The sequence below is a fragment of the Gallinula chloropus genome, assembly GCF_964237585.1.
Source record: "Gallinula chloropus genome assembly, chromosome: 15".
NCBI classification, from domain to species: domain Eukaryota; kingdom Metazoa; phylum Chordata; class Aves; order Gruiformes; family Rallidae; genus Gallinula; species Gallinula chloropus.
In genome coordinates, this window is record NC_140100.1 from 15,831,816 (window position 1) to 15,854,942 (window position 23,127).

Genomic DNA, 23,127 nt, shown 5'->3' on the forward strand with positions numbered 1-23,127 from the left:
GAAGTTCTTACCAGCGCGCTTCCCTCGTAATAAGCTTTGATGATGTCTTTCCGTTTCATTGTCACAACATGCCCATCCATGGCTTGATGTATTTTCTCTCTCATGGACAGCAATGATATACAGATGTAGGAACTTCCAGATTTATGAAGAAAATTCCTCTGACAGTTCAGTTCCACTCTTAAAGATAGATAACTGCTAAAGGTGCTCAGGATTTTAAAGCAGTAGGGCACAGGACAGATGAAATAAGTACAGATAAAGCAGTAACAGTCCAAGTTCTGTGACACTTCTCTGATAATATGACACTGCAGTTTCCATGCAGCCTTGGGATCTGCTCCATGACTGCTGTGCTTGTCCAGGAGCATCCCGTGTAGCTGCCAGAGGTGACAGACCCACAGGAGGTATCTACTGCAGTCAACGACTGATTGAGAATGGGAACTGCACTGGGGGATTTTGTTCAAGAGATGCTGAATAATCACAGCTTAGGCTGAAATCACCAGATGTCTGAGTGGTCAGTACTTCTGAAAAGTGGGTCACGTATCTGAAAGCCCAGTAATGAATTCAGGGACTAAATTTAGGCACATATGTTGGAAAACTGTTGACGTGTACAAATACATAGAGAGGTTCCAGACCAGGCTTTGGGCAGATGGTAACAACTGTCCCTTCTTGACTCCACTTGACAGCCAATGCAGAGAGCGATGCCAAGGCTGGCTCCAAAGGGACTCGCTCCTCTGTCCTCTCACGTGCTAGCCAGTAAGAGGAGTGACCTATTGATGGCACACACTGATGGACGGGCAACAACCCGTGAAGAGCTCAAGGTGCACTTGTAAATGCCATTTCTCACATTTTCTTTCTAGAGAGCATTCAGGTAACATTAAGGGGATTCATCACTGGTATTTCTCAGCACCACACAGCTCTGTAATGCCTACAGACAGGGAAACCTGTGTAGAACATCCACCTAGATAATCTGGAAGGAAAGGCACACATCCAGTCTCCTTGGGCTTTGAATCATGGCAATAGCAAACTTGAAAGTAAATGCTTAAACAGTGCATAGCAGAACATTTTAAATGGTTTTTTCTTGTGTTTTTGTAAGATATATTTGCCTGGTGTTGTGGGGTTTTTATTGTTGTGAAAGTGCAGTGATCCCACAGCTGGATAAATAATAGGGCAAATAAAAGGATTTTAGCTGCCATGTGAAACACACATCAGGGAGTCTTGAGAAGTGGTGCAGAAGATGCTGACAGCGGATTCTAGTGGTATCTTTTTGTTGTAGTGTTTACTTATATCAGCAGATTACTCCAACCTGCTAAATATAACCTAATGTTAGCAGCATATGTAGGATATCTGTTCCCTAACACATACACAGAAGATTATTGCAGCGAACAATAAGGTTAAACACATTCTTAACGCAAAACACTGGCACCTGAAAGTACAGTTTTCAGAATGGATTATTTTATCTGTGTATTTATATGGGCAAGAAACATTGGAGTAAAATGCAAAGGAATATTTCTGTATAATACAGAAATTATATAGGTATGTAGGGGCAGTTGTAAGTGAATACTTGGTAAAAGGACAACTCACAATTTCCTTGGGGGTGTGTGGGAATCAGTCTGTCATTCACGCCCACACACCTGACAGAAAGCTGGCCTCTTCAAAGTCACTTCTGCAATTTATATACACCTTGAAGTCTTAAATACGATCTTCCAGTTTAACAAATTCTCCCTGTGAATATAGCGATTGTTCTACTTTAAAAAGAAAACATAACAAAATTTAAAAGGAAATTGCATGTAATTTCTATGCAAACTAGAGCAGTTGAAGTGAGCCTTCATAATATGATGAAGAAACAGATAATTTAGATGGCTGAACAATAGGAGCACTTTCCTACATAAACAATGCCAGTATTTCAACACATAAAATGACCATAAGTGAAAAAGAGCAGATATCTCATAATACCCAATTATCTCACTTGTTTCTGTCATAATGTTTAGCTCAAGTTAAAAAAACAAACCACTTGCACAGCAGGATCAGAAATAGATCCTCCATACAAAGCCTGAACCTGGGTCCAGTTTCCAGCCTTTTCATCTCATTACAAAGGGGTTTATTTTAGTATTGGGTCTGTTGGCTATCATTAATGACTTACTGACAGCTGTATGTAAAGGACAAAGTCTTGGCTCATTAATGTTAACAGGAGTATTGCCATTAAAGTCAGCAGAGTGAGGATTCCACGCCAAGCGTCAAGGTTTAGTAACGTTCTTCTCATTGAGATGTTCTTTATAGGACATCAAATCCCGCTTGTTTCAGCGGGGTCATGTTGCCATGCTAGTGCTGTTCACAGTGAAAGCAAACCCAGAATCTAACGTTAAAGGACACAACAAACCCCAAACAGAAAAAGTTAAAGGCAAAAATAATAAAAGATAAGGCACATTCTGGTGCCTGTTTTAGGACAATGTACAAATATTCGAGGAGATGATATTTCTGCTGCCAGTGCCCCTTTAGGCTCCAGTGCAGGTAGTGACACCCTGCCAGGATGCGTTCAGAGCCCGGTCTCTGTGTCCATCAGCGTGCTGAGGCCCACGGGAGGCCGGGCAGCTGGCAGATGGATAAGGGCATCTCTCCAACACATCTGCTGCCCCGCTGCTGGGGAAGCCAATAAAAATCAGCAGCATAGTCAACAGTCCTTGTTTTTACCTTCCTGCCCACATCCATCCTAAGCAACTTCTGCACCCCAGCAGTGTAAAGAGGATGAAGGCCACTTCTTGCTGGCTTCATGACCCTTCACTGTGCTGCATTCCTCTGGGACAAGAGAAGAGCCATCTCTGTACCATGATGAGAGAATGTTTCCTGGCATCTGGCATACAGCTGTGGCGTTCGTTCCCTGGTGATACTGGAACAATTACAAATCTCAGCTCCTTAAGAATAAAGTGTAAAATCCCATTTTTTCACCTCCCCGTTCCACAGTAATAACAATAATGAGAATAAGAAAGCATCCCTCCCAGGACACGAGGAGAAACTAGAGATCCTTTACTGTGATTACTCTCAGAGCTTGTAAAGGTGTTCTGATACCATGGTGATGAACAGAGCATAATTGCCAAGTTAGACGATGAATCCAGCTGGCACTTCTCTCTCCTCCCCCACACATCATGGTGCTCACCACAACAAGTTTATGATTTTGTCCTAAAAATCTGTTGAGTCTTGTTGGTCTTTACGTATTTACTTGCAGAAACGGCAAAATGCTCTCTTCACTTTGATTTAGTCTGGGCTGTGTGAGAGAGGCGCATGATTCTTCTGAAATGACACTCAGATGGTATATTATTCTCTTGGCAAAAAACTCCTCTGAAACCCTAGCTGATAAATAAATAAATGTGAGTTCTCCTTTCTGGCAAAGAACCCTACATAAATATATTAATTCCAATCTGTCTGCTCAGTCATCACAGCAAGTTTTACCCAGAATGGTATCGTTTTTGGTCAGGTGAGATTTATTGTTCAGAAGCTCAAGCAGAAAGTCCTCTAAGGTCACCTGGCACCACTTCTATTTACATAGGATTTATACAAGGACAAGGTTTTTGGGGGTTTGTTTGTATACTAGAAGGTGAGATAAATACGTGCTAGGCTGGGCTATGTAAGATACTGCAGTGCTCTTCAAGAAATGAGTGAAGGGTGAAGAAAATAATACCAATCTCATTGGTTCACAAACCCTTTGTCAAGATATTTACTCAACTCTAAGTTTCAGAGAGTAAGCACTGCTATTATAAATCACCAAACTCCTAGCTGCATTGTAGGAGAGAGCCGTTGCACTTGGCGCTGCGTTGTGTCCTTGCTGACAGCAGCCTTGTAAGTCAGGGACGAGGTGCTTGTCTTTCACAAGGTGTTCTGAGGAGCAGGTGGAGGAACTGCTGCTGCAGGGAAGCCAACTGCCAGTCTCCAAGGTTTATAAACCTGTAATTTAGTATATTAGGAGTTAAGCATAAACCCTTTTTTTCATTGCAAAATTAATTTTGAACAGCTTTTAGCTACTTTATCCATGTACATATCGGGATGTTTCCGAAACAGTTATACTTCAAAAGCTGGATGTAGTAGTATGTACTGGGAGAATATTAGTAGGTGAAACTCTAATGAATCTAAATGAGACTGGAGCTTCTTTCAGCCAGGGTGGATTTTGCTTTTTATTTGCCTGAGTTGCGAAAATCTGATTAACTAAAGTTTATCCAGAAGCAAATTAATGCAAAAGTCTGAAAATCATAGCTTTGAGACTACTAGCAGAGCCTTATGCTAGCTTTTTTTCATCCTAAGAGTCCAATTAAGCAAACCTGGCAGAAGCCAGAAAAGCAAGTATTCTCTGCTGATTGTTAGTTAGCAAAAAATGGATCACTCTTTATTGAGACAAAGGGTGTCAGATTGCCCAGTGAGGAGATGAAGGGAGAAAATAGAGCAGCACCAGAATTACACTGATTTCTTGGCTTGGGGAGCCAAGAGCAGAGACTGGAAACTCTTTGGAGTACCAGTCTGTCTATGGTATCATCTCTGACTGACAGCAAGGTCAGGTCAGGGCTTCCTCCCATTCCTAGACAGGCACCCCATCCTTACTTACAATAGGGGGGCTCCAAGGTTTGCACCGTATCGAGTGCATGAACAGCATGTGCAGATCTCTCAAGCCTTAAAATGCAGGGTGAGAGGAGCCCTACTGCAGTTTGGCAGTGCTGGCTGACAGAACCTGCTCCAGGAAGGAAATTTTGCCTTATGCAAAGTCAGTTCAGCCCCAAATAAATTCTCAACAGAAGGCTCTGGGCAGACAAAAGTTATGCCGAGTCTTCATGCTGATTCTCTCTGATTCCTCCTCCTCCTTGACAGATGAATGAAAGTAGGCTGACTCGCATAAATCATCTGTTTATATGGTTGTACAGTTTATATTTAACAATATTATACTTTGGCTATAGCCTGCCTGAAAATAAATACGTAAACCAATCTGGTTCCCAGTTCAGTTTGACCTTCTCTTGAGCCAAATTAGCCTGGAAGATTTCTCGAGAGGCAAACGGAATAGTTGCCTTCCTATCAGCCTGTTCCAGCAAGGACTGTGATGATCTCCATCAAACAGTTCGATGGCAAATGAGACTAGTTCAGAACAGCTTGAGAACTGATGAAGGCAAAAAGGGCCTGTCATTTGGAACTGGGAGTCAAATGGATGTGTCATACACAGCAGTAAATACTGGGCAGCTTCTTGATACAGTATTACGTCACATGTTGTATGTCAAATAAGCATAATGCATCAGGATCATCACCCACTGGATCAGATCCATCAGTCACACTTTTTACATACTACACATACTCTGAGCATGTATTTATTATATGTGCATAGATAGGTTTTTCCCACGCCAGTTACTCTCTTCCAAATGCCTGACTTCAAGCTGTTTTCCCACCACACCTGTCTTTTGGAGAGGAATCTCAAGCGCGGACTCGGATACGTAAGCTCTCTCTGTGGCACAAACAGACAGCTGCCTCAGAAGGATGGAACAAAAAGTCTGCTACTGGCTGGAAAACATCACAACTGGCAGTGAAGTGCTGATAGAGAGGTCTGTCTCACCAGGGCTCTTCCAGGGAGGTTGAACAGCTAGCAGAAGGTAGCGAGCAGGTGCATTTTGCTAATCGACTCAAGAATCTGGACTCTGACTCCTACTTTCTTCTTCTCAGCATAAGAAGAACTCGTCCCTGGTTTCTTTCTGCTGTTTTGTTTTGTTTACTTAACAGAAAGCATTAATAAGAGATGAAGAAGCTACTTCAGATTAATATGCGGAAGGACAGAAAAAGCAAGAAGAGGTTCTTTGGTGAGCAGGATCTCATCGTGCTTACAGTCGGCACGGGAAGCCTCAACGCGAATCGTTTGGACTTCACTTTGCTCTTCAAATCTGAAGTGGTAGGACGAGTATGAGTACTACACCAACACTAGATATACTCCACTGGCTCTCCAATCAGTCACTACTTGTTCACATTCAAGGCCTTTCTTCAAGGTTTTCACTGGAGTACAATATAATTCCCGTGGCATCTGCAACTCAAAAGGTCGCTGCATTCTCTGAAAACATTTTGAGCTACAAAACTCATCATGAAACAGGAGTAAGGAGGCACCCCTTGAAAGACTGAGCCTAAACACCGGAGATCAAAGCCTTGGGCTGTGTTTACAAGCCCTCAAATGTGCAGATCTCTTGAAGCCTCAAATGTGATGTACCTTTTCCCTGAAAAGATTTCTCCTATTCCTGCCAAGATGCTAAGATAAAAAAGATTTAGAGGCAAGAGGCACATGCATAACCATCCATCTTGCTGTGAATTTGTGTGTGCTGTGGATTTAAGTAAAAGATGGTAAAAGTCAATTTATATTTTCCTTACAGTAAAGTTAACTGGTAAATGCCTGCACCAGTCGGTAGTCTGGCCACCTCTGCGAGAGCCCTGGCTAGGTTGTTAATATGCAAACATCACCAGCCTACACTCTCCTAGGAATGATAAGCTCCTGTTTTTCTCATCTGATTTCTTGCCATTCAGGAGTCTAAATACATAGGAATGCCCCATGGGTGTGAATCGTGCTGGTACCTCCAAATGACAGCACGTACAGGGTGTGTGCCACAGCTCTGCTTACTGGGAAAGTTTTCAGTTTCCCCTTATTTTGTTTTTCGTTCTTCCTAGGCACTTATTGTACTCTTCCTAGCATGCTGAGCTCTTCTAATGTTTAGAAATATTGTGGAACTGCAAAAAAGCTACAGTCAATTAATTCCTTCATTTGAATAATTAAACATTTTAAATACTCCCTCCATACCTTATGTTCAGCTATAGATATAATATTAATAGTAGCTTGTGCTGTGTGCTGCAAGGGAATGCTAGGCACATAATTCCTAGAACCTGGGGAGGAGAACGTTTCCTGACACTACGAATTTACCTACCAATGACAAAGTTATCCTGTACTAATTCAAATGTCTTTCACACTGTACTAATTACACTGTATGAATGTTGTGCTTTTTTAATGAAAAATTCAGCACAGTTAATTATTGAAAAATTGTTCTGGTTGATGAATCCATCCCACTGTGTTCAACAAAAATGTTAATTGTACTTCACTATTTTTAGGACATTCCTGCTTTATCACTCTTTGCAGTAGCTGAGCCTATAAAGTAAGACCATCCTGTAAATTCAAGACCACAGGTTTGCAGCCAGTCTGTTGTCAAATGGGTGTTGTCAGCACACCACAGCTAAACCTGCTTCATCACACCTCTGCCTGTTGAGCACATCCCTGGGACAGCAGGGCTCCATCCCGTGTGAAGGGGCTGGGAAGACAAAAGTCTCCCTTCTGCCTTCCCCAGCTTTACACACCACACAATATCCTTTGGGTCAGTTGGGGCGACCTGTCCTGGCTGTGTCCCTTCCCAGCTCCCTGTGCACCCCCAGCCCACTGGTGGGTGTGAGAAGCAGAAAAGGTCTCAGCTCTGTGTCAACACAGCACTCTTCCTGGTGTCAGCCTGCTGTTGTGCAGAGCACAGAGCTGCTCCGTGTCCCCTGCTGCCAATGCCTGTGACCATGGGCAAATGTGGCAGTTCTCCCTAGTGCTTCCAACGTGTCAGGAGAAGAGGGGCTTTGTTGCCTGCTGTGCAGGGGACATGTCTTTATTGGGATCATCCTTCAGCAAATGTATGGATAACACCAAGCACTAATTTCCACAAATCAAATCTACTTGTCCACTGTTTTGAAAAGGAGGCATTCAGGGAGCAGCAGAGCCATTTCCCTCTCCTCAGTCCAAGTCTACTTTTTGGTATTCTCTCACTGGACTCGGCTGCATTTCTATCAGAAAGCTGACAAATACTGGAGGGTTAAAACCTCAGGAGCGGTGCTATGGGAACACAGAGTGTTTGCTGCCATTGGCTCCGTTGTTACATGAGTATGTACAACTGGAAGGAATCTGGAGAAACATAACTGCAAACACAGGGAAGGAGAGTGGTTGAGTAAAGGGCTAGCAGGAGACAGGACTGCTTTTGCCTGCTAGGGCATGCAGCCCTGCCCTCATCTGTTACTCAGCCTGGATGCAGTAGCTCTGTGGTGCATATTGCGTCCGTGCTCATAAATCAGCCTCTGTGTGCCTCTGCCTGTGTCCAGATTCAAACTTTATCTCTTTCCAGCCAAGGCCTGTAAAACACCCACACTTCTTTAGACCAGGAACCCAAGACAAGAGGGGAATGTATGGCTGAGATAATACTGTTGAAAAATGGATCCTTCTGGTTATCTAATGGTATCATTAATGGAAAAGGAAAGGTCCTTGAAGTTCTGGGAAACAAAAGTGCTAGGCACAGCTGAGAGAGTCTCCACACTGAAGCATTAAAAAAATCAAGTACTATTTAATTTTCAAATCATATTTCCTACAAATTAAACTAAGAGGTTTGTAATAGCAATAATTACCTATTTGGTATCCTTCATCAGTCTCTGAACTCATTTTCTTCAGTTATTACTTGAGTGGGAAAAAAGCTTAAATGGGTCATTTATGCTAAATTAATCTGTGGTTGTCCCAGAGTACCTTCTTTGTTCATCTCCAGCTTTAATTACGGGAAAAACATTCTGTGTTACAGAAATCTGTGGCAAAATAGATGCATCCTTGACTGGTATCCTGTCTGAGGAAGTTCAGTCACTGCTGTCTCCTGACATCACAGGTGATACAGTCTGTTTTAAGCTGTTTCACATGCCAGACCTGGCACGTGGCATGAGTGAATGTCATGTGTAGAGCAGCGCTGTGAGGGTTCAGGGGATGGAAAGGGAAGCATTCCCTGAGGCAGCAGAAATCCTCTCCACTGCTGGTGCAGTCTGTGGGCTGGGCTGCATTTTGGGGAAAAGCAGGAGGATTCCTGGCCTGAGGATGCCTGACTACAGCTCCTGCTTCCAGCAGGACAGGTCTGGGGTGTCCAGCCTCTCCCTCTGGCAGAAGCCCCCACTCCACAAAGCATCTCCCCTCTCTCAGCTGATGAGGTTGCTGCAATCCCTGCTGTGGCTTGGTGGGTTTCCTCTCACCAACCTGGCGCCTCCTCCGTGTGTGGTTTGCCACATCCTGTCAGAATGGTGATGTGTGTGCTGCTCAGAGATACACATGGTTAAACCAGGGAGCTGCAGACAGCCTGACTGCTAAAATTCAGGTGACCAGAGCAAGTATTTCCTCTGTGTGAAAGGGGATGTATTCTCTTCATACAGGAAGGGAAAAGAAGGAAGCGTGATCTTTTCAGAAATCCCAGCTTGTCTGTGTGGTACCTGTAATGTACAAATGTGTTCTTCCAGCCTGAAAAACAACCTTGTGCTTCGAGCAAGGGAACAAAGGGGTTTGCCCCGAATGTTTGCAACACGTTTTGAGTTAATCAGTGTCACAGTAAAACAAGAATGTCCTCCTTGTAAGCCTTGCTGAAAAAGCATCTACGTGCTCTGATTGTTTATTGAATTTTAATACTTGAAGGATTGCTGCTTCTTTGATTTTTTTAGCAGGAATAGCAACTGTGGTTAATGATCAACTGGGGTGGGTTTTGGCTGTTTGTGTTTGGTTTTTTCTTAATAAAATGTCATTTATCAGCAAAGAAGGAGAGAGCCTTGCATACAGATGCATATACTAAATACTGCTGCTTCTGCCAGATCGCTGCTTTTGCTTGTGCATTAGTGGAAATTCTGTTTGTTTAAAAATAAGAAGAGTCCAACTTTTAGATCTAGATGTGAATTGAAAGCTCTGAAATCTAGATCTTCTTCTTAAGCCAAGCCCAATAGCAGATTAGCACTCCTAAAACACAGGCGCATCGCAGAGTTTCTTCCAATCTATTTACCTGCCTGACTCCCTCCCACTTGTGACTGGGAGCACTTGAGGAGCAGCAGGGATCACGCAGGTAAATGCTGCCCAGTTGTGACTGGCACAGCTCCAGAGAAGCTCTTGGGTGGTGCAGGAGGAGGCAGCTGCCAGTCACACATCTTCTGCACAATTCTGGAAACAGGTGCTTGGGTTCAAGCCTTTATTTTTGCAGCTGGCTCTAGACCTGCTGGAGTTCTACATATTTTTTGTGTCTATCAGTTTCAGTACAAACTCATGACCCAAACCTCCCCAGCTCCTTGGGAGCAGACACCTAATGTGGCAAAAACATGCACCAGATCAGCTAATTGCTTCTAGTGGAGCTCTCCCACTCGCTGGGCTCATTACTGCTCCTGACTCTGGAATTTGCTGACAGCCCCAGTCTCGGTTGTTCAAGGAAAGGTGCAGGCACTTGGTGTACCTGAAAATGAAGCCTCAGGGTGGGAAATCCAAAATCAGAGGCATGTGAATGAAGGAGAACTCTTGATGACACACAAGACGTCTTGCTGAAGCAACCAGCAGACCCAGGTTCTACCAGGTTGTCAGCGACAGGAATTCAGTGTGCAAAACAAATTGAGTTAAATAGTGTGTTTAACTCGTTACATCAGCTTTTATATCTCTCATAGTTACAGTGATTCAAGGAATATATTACAGGTTTCTTGAACAAATGGAGCCTGCCCACACTAAATGAGTCAGATAAAAATCAATTTCATTGTGGATTCTTAACTGTGGAAATAATCAATGTCACCAGTGTTCCCTTCCTAGCAACACAGCACTGGCCCTGCCCAGCTTGTCTTTTTAAGTTGGCTTGTGCAAAATATTTTTAGTATTTCTTCTGTTGCTCTGGGGGCCTGTGAAACTGAAACCCATTTGGTATCTAGGCCAAAGAGTCACAGGACCTTTTTGTCACACTGATAAGCAGCTTTAGCACAGCACTTGGTTTGTGTTCATACAGAATGTCAGAGGAGCAGCCTGTAAGTTTTACCATCCTGTCAGGTTTCAGGCTCAGATCACTCCCTTTATTTATCCTGGCAGAGTCATCTTGGCAGTGGAACGGGAGATAGGGACACAAGTGGGCAAGTAGGAGAGGATACTCTAACCTCCCCAAACCTGCTCATTTTTATCCAATAGCTGTTTTGGAGAGGGCAAGAGGAGGAGTATCATGCGCTGAACCTTCCAAGGTGTTACATCTGCTAGACATGCTGTCCTGCCAGAGCATTTATGGAAGCTGGCAGAAGAGATCAGTAGAAATTGTCTGCGTTACTTATTTTCAGCAAGTCCAGGTTGTCTCGAAGGAAACACACTGATGGGATCCTTTTCATGTCACCGGGTTTTGTTTCCTTTTTTTCCTCTCACCCCCCCAAGGACTCACACATACCAGTGTGCACTGAAAGCACATGTTGGAGTGGCTGCTACTGGGGTTTTCAGGCCATGCAGACTATTGAGAGGTGTAAGGACTGCAGCACGATGTAATGCTAGAGCAGTACTGGAGTCTGGCCTCCTCAGACCTGCACTATCCCGACCACAGCCTTTCCTCAGCGCAGCTTTACGTGAGCACTGCCCTCTCAATCCCTCTGTTTCTCAGGCTTTACCCATCTCACTCTCCAGGTACTGCATGTTCCTCCAGAGTGGTACATTCGCCTCTCTGTGCTCACACTAACTTTTTTAATTAGTGACATTATGCTCAGTTTTTACTCTGTAAATAAGATCAGACACGTGGTACTGAAATTATTTATAGGGTGTCATTACATTTATGACACTTTGTGTAATGAGTCAAGTCCTGTAACAAGATTCTGCTGCTTTATCCAGGTCTCATCAGGAACAAGTCTATGAAAATCTGTAATTAAACTGACACAGACCAGGAGTAACTTTAAACGATTTAGTCATAGTAAAGTGAGTTTAGTAGCTGTGTAGCATTTTGTCCATGAGCTTAGCTTCAAAAACACATGCTTCAACTGGCAGCGTGAGAGCAGCAACCCCCCTGCTGCACACACACTCCCATCCGCAGCTCTCACAGGGACCTGCCAACGGGCCTTTATTGCTGCGGATGGAAACACTACAGCTCAGGCTGCAAAATCACAAGGAAATGTGTTGAAATTACCATGTGGAAACGTCTTGCGGCACCCTCGTTACGGCAGACAGCACTGGGGTGCTACCAGAGGTTTCCATCCCAAGAGGAGGAGGAGGCAGCCACGCAGCGCACACCCACCACGCTCAGCCGCGGAGGTGGCCGAGCATCCCGAGGCTCCTGTGGCCCGTCCTGCAGACAGACACCGGCACAGAACTGACAGCACGTGCCCCCACACGTGCCTGGAAAAGAGCACTGTGAAATCCCCAGGGCCTGGATCAGCCCAGGAGGTCCCAAGGCACGTCTCTGCTGGCCTGATTCAGTCTCTCAGACTGTACAACTTGCCTCACGGAAACCGGTTGCCTTTGGCAACACATCCACACTCTGGCGAAGGGAGCTGGGTGTGCTGATCCCAAGCTCCCATCCCTGTGCTACACACAGCCCGCTCGCTGCCAAGGCAGCCTCGTGCTCCACCTGATGCGGATGGAGCTGCACCCGCAGAGCTCACGCAGCCGCACGCTCGCTGCACGGCTGCTCAGCCCTGCGAGAGGAAAAGGGAACAGACGCGACCAAGGCTGACGATCTCTTTGGGGCCTTCATCCCACCGCGCTCACACCAGCACGAGCGGGCCCGCACCACAGCATAACAGCCTGTTCCTGCAGCCGTGCCCGTCACAGTGACAGCCTGTTCCTGCAGCTGTGCCCGTCACAGTGACAGCCCGTTCCTGCAGCCGTGCCTGTCACAGCGTGATGGCCTCTTCCTGCAGCCGTGCCCGTGGCGGCGTTGGCACGTCTGGGTGGGCAGCACCCGAGTGAAACGCCTGTAGCCCCGTGCCCAACGCGGCCTCACACAAAGGTTCCCTCCAGCACTTCGCGCCCACCGGCGAAAGTCCAGCGAGGGCCAAGCCCGCGCCGCCTCGCCACGCTAACCCGGGCTGTCGGCTGCCCTGCGCCAGCCGCGCAGCCTGCTGCTGGGACCCCAGCCCGCGGGCACGGACGGCCGCAGGTGCGGGGGCTCCGCCGGGTTCTCTCTGGCCTGCGAGCGACGGGCTCGTCCGGGGCCAACCCGCCACTCCGCGCGCTGCCGGCGGGGCCGCTCCCGCCCGCGCCCAGGCACCGCCCCCGCGGAGCGGCACCGCCCCCTCGCCGTCCGGCGGCTCCCGCGGCGGCCGTGCCGAGGAGGCAGCGATGGCGGCGGGGCAGATGTTCCTGAGCGCCCGGGGCAGGGCTCTGACCGCCTTCCGCCCAGGTAGGCGCCGGGCGGACCCTCGGCGGGGTCTGCCGGGCTCTCTTCCCCGCGGCCTTGCCCGGCGGCGGCGGGAGGAGCACCGGGAAGGGCTGGGACGGGGCCCTGGGCAGCGGGCCGCGCTCGGCGTGCCGCCGGCGGGGCTCGGCTGAGCGCGGAGCCGTGGCGTCTCGGGGGGAGCAGAGGCCTCTCGACGCCTCCGCCGAGGCCGGCTCCGCGGGGAAGCGGCTGCGAGGCGCTCCTCGGGCCGCGGAGCCTCGGCTGTGCAGCCGCCGGGGCCTCGCTGCCCGCGGCGAGGCCGGAGGGGTCCTGCTGGCGAGGGGCAGCCGCGCGAACCGGGCGCGGCGGGGAGGACGCGGGGCCGCCGCGGAGCTTGGGGCTCTCGGGGCCGGTCCCGCTCCCGTGGCCGGGCAGCGCCGGGCCCGGCTGTAAGCGCGCTCCGCCCGGGCCCGGGCCCGGGGCCGTGCCGGCGCCTCGCCCGCGGCCGGACTCTGCCCGGGACGGAGCCCCCGCGCCCCGTCCGCGTTTTCCGTCCCCGGGCCGAGCAGCCCCCGCCCGTTGCCCTGCGCTGGAGGGGCCGGATTCCCTCGCTTGCCGCCCCGGCCCGCCGCAGCTGCGGGAAGCGCCGTGCCTCGCTGCTGCCCGTGGAAGGGACCCTCGGCCCTGGGCGCCCCGTGACGCGCTCGGCCGCCGGCGGGGCGGGGAGCAGCCGGCCTGGCGCTCACTGCGGGGACGGGGCAGAGCGACGCCTCCTCTGCCAGCCCTTCGGCGGGGCCGTGGCGGTAGCGGAGCTCCGGGGCGGCCGAACGTTGCTTCTTGAGCACGGAGAAAACGCGACCTGGGTGTCTACCTTCCAGGGGCGGTTGTTTTCCCCGAATGCTCCTCGCTCGCTGCCCTTTGAATACGAGCCGAGGCTTTTCTCACCCGCTGCTTGTTTTCAGTGCTGTTCGGGACTTTCACAGCCCAGCTGCCAGCTCTCGGTGCAGCGTGTCTTTGTCAGGAGTTTGTTTGGCTCTCACCTGAGAGGCTAAAGTTCAACACAGCGGCTCAGTAACTCAATGAGGGAGGCGGGGGGCGGGGAGAGGGAACAGAGCCAAGGGCTGATAAAGCTGGGTCAAAGATTCTTGGATTTAAGGTGAAAACCGGTTGTCTGTGTCTTGTTTTCTCGGTGTTCAGGTCTCGCTCCTGTTAAGCAGGCAGCCACACAGAATGTGTCCTGACCCTCCCCTGGCTTGGCACACTGCTGCTGCTTTACGTTTGTGGTTCGCCGTTGAGGGCTTAATTTCCTCCTCTCTTTACTGCAAGTCCTGCGGCCTGAGAGGGGTTTGCTCCATCTGCCTTCCCACAGTGTGGCAGTTACACCTGTAACCTGCTGGGATCGGCTCTCAGTACGCGCCACGCGAGCACCAGCAGCTCGGGCTGTGGCAAACTGCACATAGACAGTTGTGGTACCATGAGAGACCACCCATGCTAAGGCTTTATGGTTTTAATGAACTTTGTCTTTTCTACCCAGGAAAAGTCAGGCTTCAGGTGTCTGCTGCTTCTGTCAGTGTCTCAGGAAGACACAGAACTGTACGTGGGGTAAATCCTCCCTTCGTTTCTCAGGAAGAGCCATGGGGTGTGTGGTCTTGGTGTGGGGTGTGGGGCTGGCTTGTGCCTGGAGTGTGCTGGTAGCGCGCTGCACAGAGCGTGGGTGGGTATAACTTCTCCCAGGTAAGGCAGCAAGCGTTAGTGCATCAGCAAACTGGCTGAGACGTGTCTCTCCCTGGTACCTGGCTTTTGCTGGGGGTTGCAAACCCTTACATGGGGGAGGCAGAGAGCCAGCATCGCAGCCTCCCAGTCTCTTCCCATGTGTGGCCTTGTTCCTCTGTCAGCCCCACACCAGCTGTAGCCCAGGCTCCTTCAGGGTTTCTCAGTTGTTTTTCCCTGCTCTCTGTTCCTTTCCTCTCTCTGCTGTTTTGCTGTTGCTGAGCACAGAGGTGACTTCTCTTCATGCCACTTTGTTCATGTGAAGTCGGTAGTGGTTCTCCCACGCGCGCTGCAGTTCACACCCTTCCGTGGTCATCGACAGCGTGATGACGCCTGTCCCCAGCTCTGCAAACCAGCCCTAATCCACTGTGCTGAATGGTGTCATTCTAGGAAATTCCATTCCCTTGCTGTGGGGATGCTGTTAGGGACCGTTCCAGGCTTGTAGAATGGTATGGGGCCCACTGCAGGTTCAGGGGGGTCTGTGTGTCCTGTCTGCTCCTCTTTTCTTACCACTGGTTTGTGTGTGTGAGGATGTTCAAGACAGCTTGGCACCAGTCAGAGCCATTGGAGCGTGATGGTTCAGTGCCTCCTGGAGATGGCATCCAGTGGATGTCCCTTGCCTGGTAAAACCCATCCATGCTGGTTCCGAAGAGTCAGTAGGTGCAGTAGGTGCCATGTGCAGCAGTTTCTCTCACGGACAGACACCAGTTTTGCTGTCGGTCATTGCACACTGCTCAGGGAACCCTCGTAAATGGAGGAGTGATCCTGCCCTCCTCTTGCCCCTCTGGTGCAAGGGTAGTTTTTGGCAAGAGGCACCCCCCCCCAGGGGTTAATGGTTCTTCTGTGGATGCCACCCAATCCAAGAGGTTCAGAGTCCTTCTTGTCTCTGTGGATCCATCCACTGGCAGTTTGATTTGAGATGGACCCGATGCTCCATCTGTAGGGAAGAGCCCTGGCATTCCATCTTCACAGCAAGCGTGGGTACAGAAGTGCAGGTTGGGTTTCAGCTCTGCCCTTGTCTTGGGGTGTGTCTTGCAGGTCTGCAGCACGTGTCAGCCTTCGAGGGTCTGCCAGGGTGGGCCACCTGCTCTGAATTCCTCTGAGAAGGGCTTGGTTAGTTCTCACGTTCACACTGTTTCTGGTTGTTGGCTTCTCTTAGCTTGACTCCTTGTGCTTCTGTATCTAACCTTCAGTGCATAAAGTCTTTCCAGTTTTCTTTATTTGGATGCTTTAGCTTTTTGAAGGATGCTGTCCCACTCTGCTAGCATCCTTACAGCTGCTGTCTGTGGTGTTTACTCAGTCTGGGTTGTTCTCAGTCTTCTCTGAAGTCCTTGGTAAATGCTGTGCGTGTGGTCTGAGCCCCTGGTGTCGCAGTGGGGTGTAATTCTCCTTCCTTTGAAACCAAATACAGCCGTGCTTGATCTGTTTTCTTGCTTTGGCTGGAGCGTTGCACGTTGCGGTCAGTCCTGCAGAGCTCCTCAGCAGAGCGTGTCTGAGCACCAAACAGAACTGCTTCCCAGCTGGCGTGTTCCCTTCCCAGCTCTTGTATGAATTAGGCAAATTTGTATGTGGGTTTTGAGCAACTTTCTGTGACTTTACCTTGTCATTATGCAAGCCACCCCCCCTCACACCTACAGTCTTGGCCTGCAAAGTCTCTGTGTTGCGTTTGCACGTTAAATTTGGGGGTGAGCATGAAGGCATGACTAGAGCTGAGCGTTCTGTAGCCCTTGGTACAAATAAACTGTGTCTGAGGGGGCATCTCCTACCCTGACAGTTATCTAAGAAGTTTGAAAGTATGTATTTTAAAAACAGATAAAATTTATCTTTAACATAGCAAAATGCCTGGTTTATTTGAGAAACTGTATTCTGTCAGCATGTACTGACATCATCTCTGTGGTTTAGGTTCACTGTACATCATTTCTGCAATAATTAGTCTTTTAAAGGCCTTTATTTTCCGTCTGAAAAATGTGTTTTGGTACCTGTTTTGATGGGTTTTCCCCTGATGCCTGAAATTGCACCTTGTGTGATCGGTTGCCTTGGTCATTCAGCAGAACCCTCAGTAGCCATGCCTTCAGTAGTCTCTCTGGTACACGTGGAAAACATAGCTGGAAAGAACATGTATCTCCTTAGACTGAAATCTCTTGCTTTTGGACCACCAGGCAGTAGCAGTGGTGGTTTTGAAGCCCTAATTGTGGATAATGTTTTAACATTAGGCAAGGAGTTCTGAAGGGTGTAGTGCAAGCCCTTCATTGCTTTCTCAAGTCATGTCAGGACTGAGAGGAGTGAAAACAAATCCCTTTCAAGGTAGCCTGTGAAACCATTGCCAGGAACAAGTTTGTGCCTTCTGTGCGGTGTTTGGTGTGTAGGCGCTGCCCTCTCCATACCTGGGCAAGCATGGGAGGCAGGAGGGATTGGGAAGCTCCTGGGGCTGAGGTGGACCAGCATGTTCTGAAGTGGGACGTTGTTGTGGCCATCAGCTGCCCAGCTCTTGCAGGGAGGGAAGCAGGGCTGTGTGGCTGGGTGTGTAAGAACATCTCCACAGCGTTCCTGTGCCTCAGCGGTGGCACTGCCGGCACACGGGTTACCTGACTCGCCTGGCGTTTGTGTTCCTGCTGCTGTGGTAAGTGCAGGAAGCGGCCAGCGACCTCGGTGCTGGCAGGGATGCAGGGCTGAGGGCAGGCACGCTCAGCTCTGCTCAGTTTTGCCAGGTGAAGGCAGAAAAGGTCGTTCATTAGTTGAATCCCCATCCTCCGCCACTCTGCCGTGGTGCTTTTTGTCTGGTACAAGCATGTGGCTCACCTGATGGCTTGGGCATCAAAACTCCCAGCAAGAAGGGTGCCTGTGACAGCCCTCCCACAGAAGCTGCTGCCTGCTACATTCAGAGGGGAGATGGTAACAGTCCCAGCTGCTGGTGAGGCCCTGCTGCGTGTCAGCTCAGGCCAGAGCACAACAACTGAGCACGGCAGCAGCAGCCGCTCTCCCAGCACTCCTTCCAGGGCTGGGTGCTGCTGGCCCCTCTGCACAGTGCCAGAGGGATTTGCCCGGGCACTACTTGTGATTCAATGCAAAATCCAGGGAATGAGGAGTTGTTTCCTGCTGAGCTGAATCCAGGGTGGGCTTAGGCACTGGTACTGGTGGGCATGGACCAACACCACCTGATGCTCAGCTTTTATTTACAGAGGTCGGAGCACAGTCCCAAGAAACAAAGGCTGAAGCTGTATGTTTAAGCTGAGTGTCTGTGTGTTATTTTGTTCCCATGTGTTACTTTGCTTTGTGGGGAACCACTTCAGTAAGCACTGAACTGAACCGGTCAGAGCTGCTCCATAAGTAATAAGGTAGCAGGACTTGGTTTAAGTACCAGGTTTGGTTTTAAATAGGGTTTCTAGTTGGAGTGATCACATAAGACAAAGGTAGAATCCACATTTTAAGTGAAATGCTGTTTCTGTAGCCCTGATTCCTGGATCTTTCCTGTTGTCCCTGCTTTGCTTTCTTCATTTTCTCCTTCCCTGCAGGAGGATATAGCATATACCTCTGCATCGCTTTCGGTTCCTTTCTCTTTTCACCTCCTATCTCTTCCCTTTTCTCCCCACTCTTCCTCACCTCCGCCCCCGCAGCTTCTGTTTCTCCTTTCTTCTGCCACTTCTCCATGCTGTCTGTGTGCTGAACCTCCTTTCAAATCCATCTCCCTGTGTGTCTGCCTCACGTGACCGCCACTCGCCCACCCAGACCGGAGCGTCTGCACGGCCTTGGCAGCGCCCGGGTCCCTCAGCCTGGGAGCTGCGGGTGGGCTGAGCCTGAGGCGGGCGGAAGGCCAGAAGGCCTCAAAGCCAGTGGCGGGATGGCCGCCACTCTGGCTTTGCAGCCGCCATGCTCCAGCTCGGCCTGGTCCCCACCGGCTCTGCCCGCTTGCCAGACTTGTCTCTCCAGGATGCTCCCTGTGAGCTCTCGGTTCCTAGGACTAGTCCAGCCCTGCTGCCTGTGCCGGTGCTCCAGCTGCCTCTGGAAAGGGGAGCACGCCGTGCCCGTAAGCAACGCGCACTCTTTGCAGACACACTGCCTTCTGAGCTCTGCCTGGCATCTGTTTTACCCAGGTCAGCCAGTAACACTGATGTCAGGATAGTCAGTGCAGAGCAGGATTGCTCAGCCTGGATGGCCCGTGCTGCCTGGCTAGTGGCTGAGACAGGGATGGGTGTTAAACACCCTGCTGCTCTGCACAAGGGGCTTGGGGGTTTCCCCACTCAGTGGGTCTGAGGAGTGTTCCTCTCCTCCAGCACACGTTCCGCTTTCCGACTTCCCTCGCTGGGTTTTACTTTGTACAGGCTGTGAAGGCTCTGGTGGACACTCCCTGAGCAGCTGTTTCTCCTGCAGCTTTCCACTCCCAGCACCTCTGCAGCAGGTGAGCTGGCTCCTGTGGCAGCAGCATTGTGCCACACAGAACTCAGCCCTCAGGTTGTGTCATTTGGGTGGTTCAGTGAGGCTCCTGTTGCCAACTGGCGGGCAGGTGGAGCATTCACTTCTCTGAGCCAGCCATGGCACTGGAGGGGTTAATTCCATTTCGGAATTGAGGGCTATTGAACGGCCACAAGTTTCTAACTGTAAAATACATGATAATTACTTGGAGCAAGGCAGTGCTGGTGTGAATTAACAGGCAGGGTTAAGAGGCCATAAACCATTTTGTTTAGGAACCAAGGAAGTAGGAGCTTGCATCTGGGGATGTGGTCTGATGCCATGGCAACAGGTGACAACTGCAGCATCTTCCAGGCATTGCCCACATCCCTCCTCCCTCATCCCACCCTACCCACCCATACCCGTGGTATGAGGGGTGAATCCTGACCGGTTGCCTGACCTTCCTTCGAAGTGACACTCCCTCCTCTTGCAAAGGAAGATGCTCCTGTGCTGCGTTGCCTGAAGGAAGGCTCGGAGTCGGTCCTGTGGTGGCTGTGCTGGGGTACTGCTGCTGGAAGAGGAGCATTTCAGGCCAGAGAGGAGGGGGAAGTACGTTTATGGGTTATATTTTAATAGGAGACAATTTCCTGTATCATTTTTTTTGGCCATATTCAACTATAGATGGATGTAGTCAGTGAGCTTTTAACTGGTTAAGTGCTGGTTTTGAAAACTCCAAAGTGCTGAATGTAGTAAGCCAGAGCCAGCTGCCAAAACTGAAGTATTCAGGTGGCAAATGAAGGAAGCAAGGTACCCATTTTGGGTTTAACTCGTAGTCAGCTGTTGCTTTGTTTGCCTGGTGTTGAGATGTGTATTCTTTGCAGTAACCCTTCTGTGGTACTGGTTGGTCGGTGCTGGAGGAACAGGCGTACAAGGGGATACTTGTGTACTCTGCCTGCCCTGACCCTGCCAGTGGCAGTGTGTGTGTCTGAGTGCTCCCCTGCTCCTCCTGGGTCTCAGGAGCAAGTGGCAGCTCTGGGTTGGGCTTTTCCTTGTGGCTGTGGATGCCGACATGGCTGGAGTTTGTGTCGGGGGCCTTGGCCCTGGTGAAAGTCTTCGCTCTGACTCCAGAGAACGTGCTGTGTTGACTTCTCTCTCAAGGTATAAGAACAGAAAGCCTGCAGCTGTGTAATCACTGAAGGACAAGCCTGTTGGAACTGTGAAACGTGTATGCTTTAACTCATTAATTAAAGAAGCAATAATTGGAGCCTTAAAAGCATCAACTGAAATCCAATGTTATGTGCTCATGCTATGTTGTCATCTTGTAATTTCCAGCACTATTTGCTGAATTCTTCACTTACTTTTCCTCTAATCAGTCTCTAATTACCATGTGGTATAATTAGATTAATATACTTTCATTTATTGCAGCTACCCATTAGAGGAAATTCTGTTCCTCTGCCTGTGTGTTTGTCCTGTACGAATGACTGGAGGATTCTGAACGCTCAGTAACACGACCTCAGCTTGAAGCAGAGAGCGGGCAGTGTAACGATGCAGGGAGACTCCATTCGCCTTGGAAGGTTCTGTACTGCTTCATTGCTTTCATTTTTTTCCCTCCTAGATGATGAGTACCAATGGAAGGGGCCCTTCTACTTCATCCAGGGAGCAGATCCTCAGTTTGGGCTGATCAAAGCTTGGGCAGTGGGAGACACGACCAATGGAGATGATGAATGGGGAGAAGAAATCCGATTAGCGGAGCAAGCGGTGCGGGCCGTTAACAAGCTAACCCCCAAGCCCAAGTTCTTTGTGCTGTGTGGAGACCTGATCCACGGAATGCCAGGTAAGGCTGGTGAATGGGGATCCTAACTCCATTCTCCTTGTGCTTGTAAGAACACAGCAGACTGCTTTGAGGAGACAGGCAGGGACTGGAGCCACTGGGGAGAGCGATGCCAAGGGAACGGGAGCTGGCTGTGGCTTTCTGAGTACCCACAGTGGGTGATGCTCAGAGGTTTCTCTGGCTTTCCAGTAAATTCACCTGGTTCATAGTTAAATTCTTAAAATGTCCACAAATTGAAGTTCTTGCATCGTGCCCTGTGGGGCTCAGATCAGCTTGTTTGTGTGTACAGAGGGGGGACAGCAGGCCCTGGAGAAAGGTGGGTTCAAGTTTGGCAGTTACAGCTTTAACACAGACTGGTAATACTTTCTCTTTGAAGAAGACAAATGCCTGTCTTGAAAGTGAAAGAAGCAGTGAAGTTACAGGTTGGCAGGTGGTCTGAAGAGCAGATCTCAGTGCAGAGCTGCAGGCAGCCCTAGGTGGGACATCGTGCCCGTCCTGGGAGTGCAGGCGCAGGGTCTGGCACCTGCCCCCAGCCCCCCCGCACTGGGGGCACAGAGTGTGCTGGGACCCTTTGGGGTGCTGCACACCTCAGCTGTCAGATTGATTGACACCACTCACAGGCTACAGACTTTCTCTTCTCTGTTCCTATGACCGGAATGCAATTTTAGGGATGGAGTGGGAAAGTGTAAAAACCGACAGATTTGAGCTGGGTTGAATCTGCTGTGTAACACCTCAGTAGCCTGCTCATAACGCAGGGGCTGTCGCTAGGAGTTGGCTTGTGGGTTTCTGTTCTGCCATTAATTTTGGAAGCACAAGTTTACCCCAGCATCATAAAATAATCTCTTCCTAAGAGTCACCTGTCTCTCCTGTTAGCAAAGTTTTGAGTAAGTATTTTGATGAGGAATTTTAATTGAAGTGTTGCAAATGTGTTCTCTTTGGTACCCTTGTAAGAAGCAGCAAATTCAGGAGAAAGCTTGGGTATGCTGCATCCTATTGAACAGGGCCCTTCACTCACAAAGGTAACAGTACAGGGAGCTGTTTTCATTTCCCTTTAGCTGGATATCTCTGGAAGACTCATAAACCAGCGCAGAGTCCTGAGTACTTTTGTCTGTGTGTTATTCTGAGGCTTTAGTGACGTGCAGAGCACCAGCTCTGAGGTGTGAGCAGGGGGCTGGGTGCAGCACTCCCTGTGGGCCTCTTCCAGCCAGGGAGCTCCGTGTCACCCTTGTCCCCTTCACGTGTGCCCCAGACTCAGCAGTACTTCAGACACAGACCTGTCAGGACTTTGCAGGACACTCTCATGTATTCACTTTGCTCACAGACATGTAGAATAACCGAGGGGCTTGTGCTGCTGGGGCTGTGTGCTGTGCCCTGTGTGGGGGCTGGAAGCTGCCCAGTGCAGCATCCAGGAGATCACAAGAAGGAGCAGTTGGTTACTCCATGACTTTAAGGGTCTTTCCTAGCCTAAATGATTCTGTGATCACCTCATGAGAGCCACTTTTATTAATTCATCTAGTAATTTCTTGTTGATTAAAATTATGCTAATACTCAAAAGGCTGTTGTATAACTATACAACTATGGAAATAGTTAAGGAAACGTGCTGCCAAGAGGGATTTGTGAATATCTGCCTGGACCCATCCCTCCCTTGCTGCCTGCACTGGCAGGACACCTTGCTGTGCCAGAAGCTGGTGTGCATACAAGTGCAACTTGTCTTTCTGTCTAAACTGATGAGAGGGGTAGCAGTGAGTTGCTCTGCAGCGCAGGTCCCTGTGGGTTGCAGCTCTGTACCTACTGGTCTAGGAGGGGATACGGTGGGGAGGCAGGAGTGCAGGGGCAGAAGAATACTTCACAGAAGATGAATCCAATCTGGATGTTTAAAAGAGTTCAAAACCACTTCAGTTTGAAGTGAGAATGTGCATTTTGGAAATGAAATTGTATTTTTTTCAGAGGATTTTTTCCTCCCTTTTCCCTTCACACACTTAGGTCTGGAATAGTCCTTCAAAGCACAAAAAG

General features: G+C 49.4%; 1 protein-coding gene across 1 annotated transcript in view; it reads left to right on the forward strand.

Annotated features, from left to right (window-relative positions):
- Positions 1 to 13,090: 13,090 nt before the first annotated feature.
- The window catches only part of CPPED1 (calcineurin like phosphoesterase domain containing 1), a gene marked incomplete at its 5' end in the record, with an annotated part of 28,244 nt that continues 18,207 nt past the window's right edge, over positions 13,091 to 23,127 (forward strand). The window contains 2 exons of the mRNA XM_084271028.1: positions 13,091 to 13,151; positions 20,899 to 21,117. Of these exons, the coding sequence (XP_084127154.1) occupies positions 13,091 to 13,151; positions 20,899 to 21,117 (280 nt within the window). The remainder of the gene's footprint in view (positions 13,152 to 20,898; positions 21,118 to 23,127) is intronic.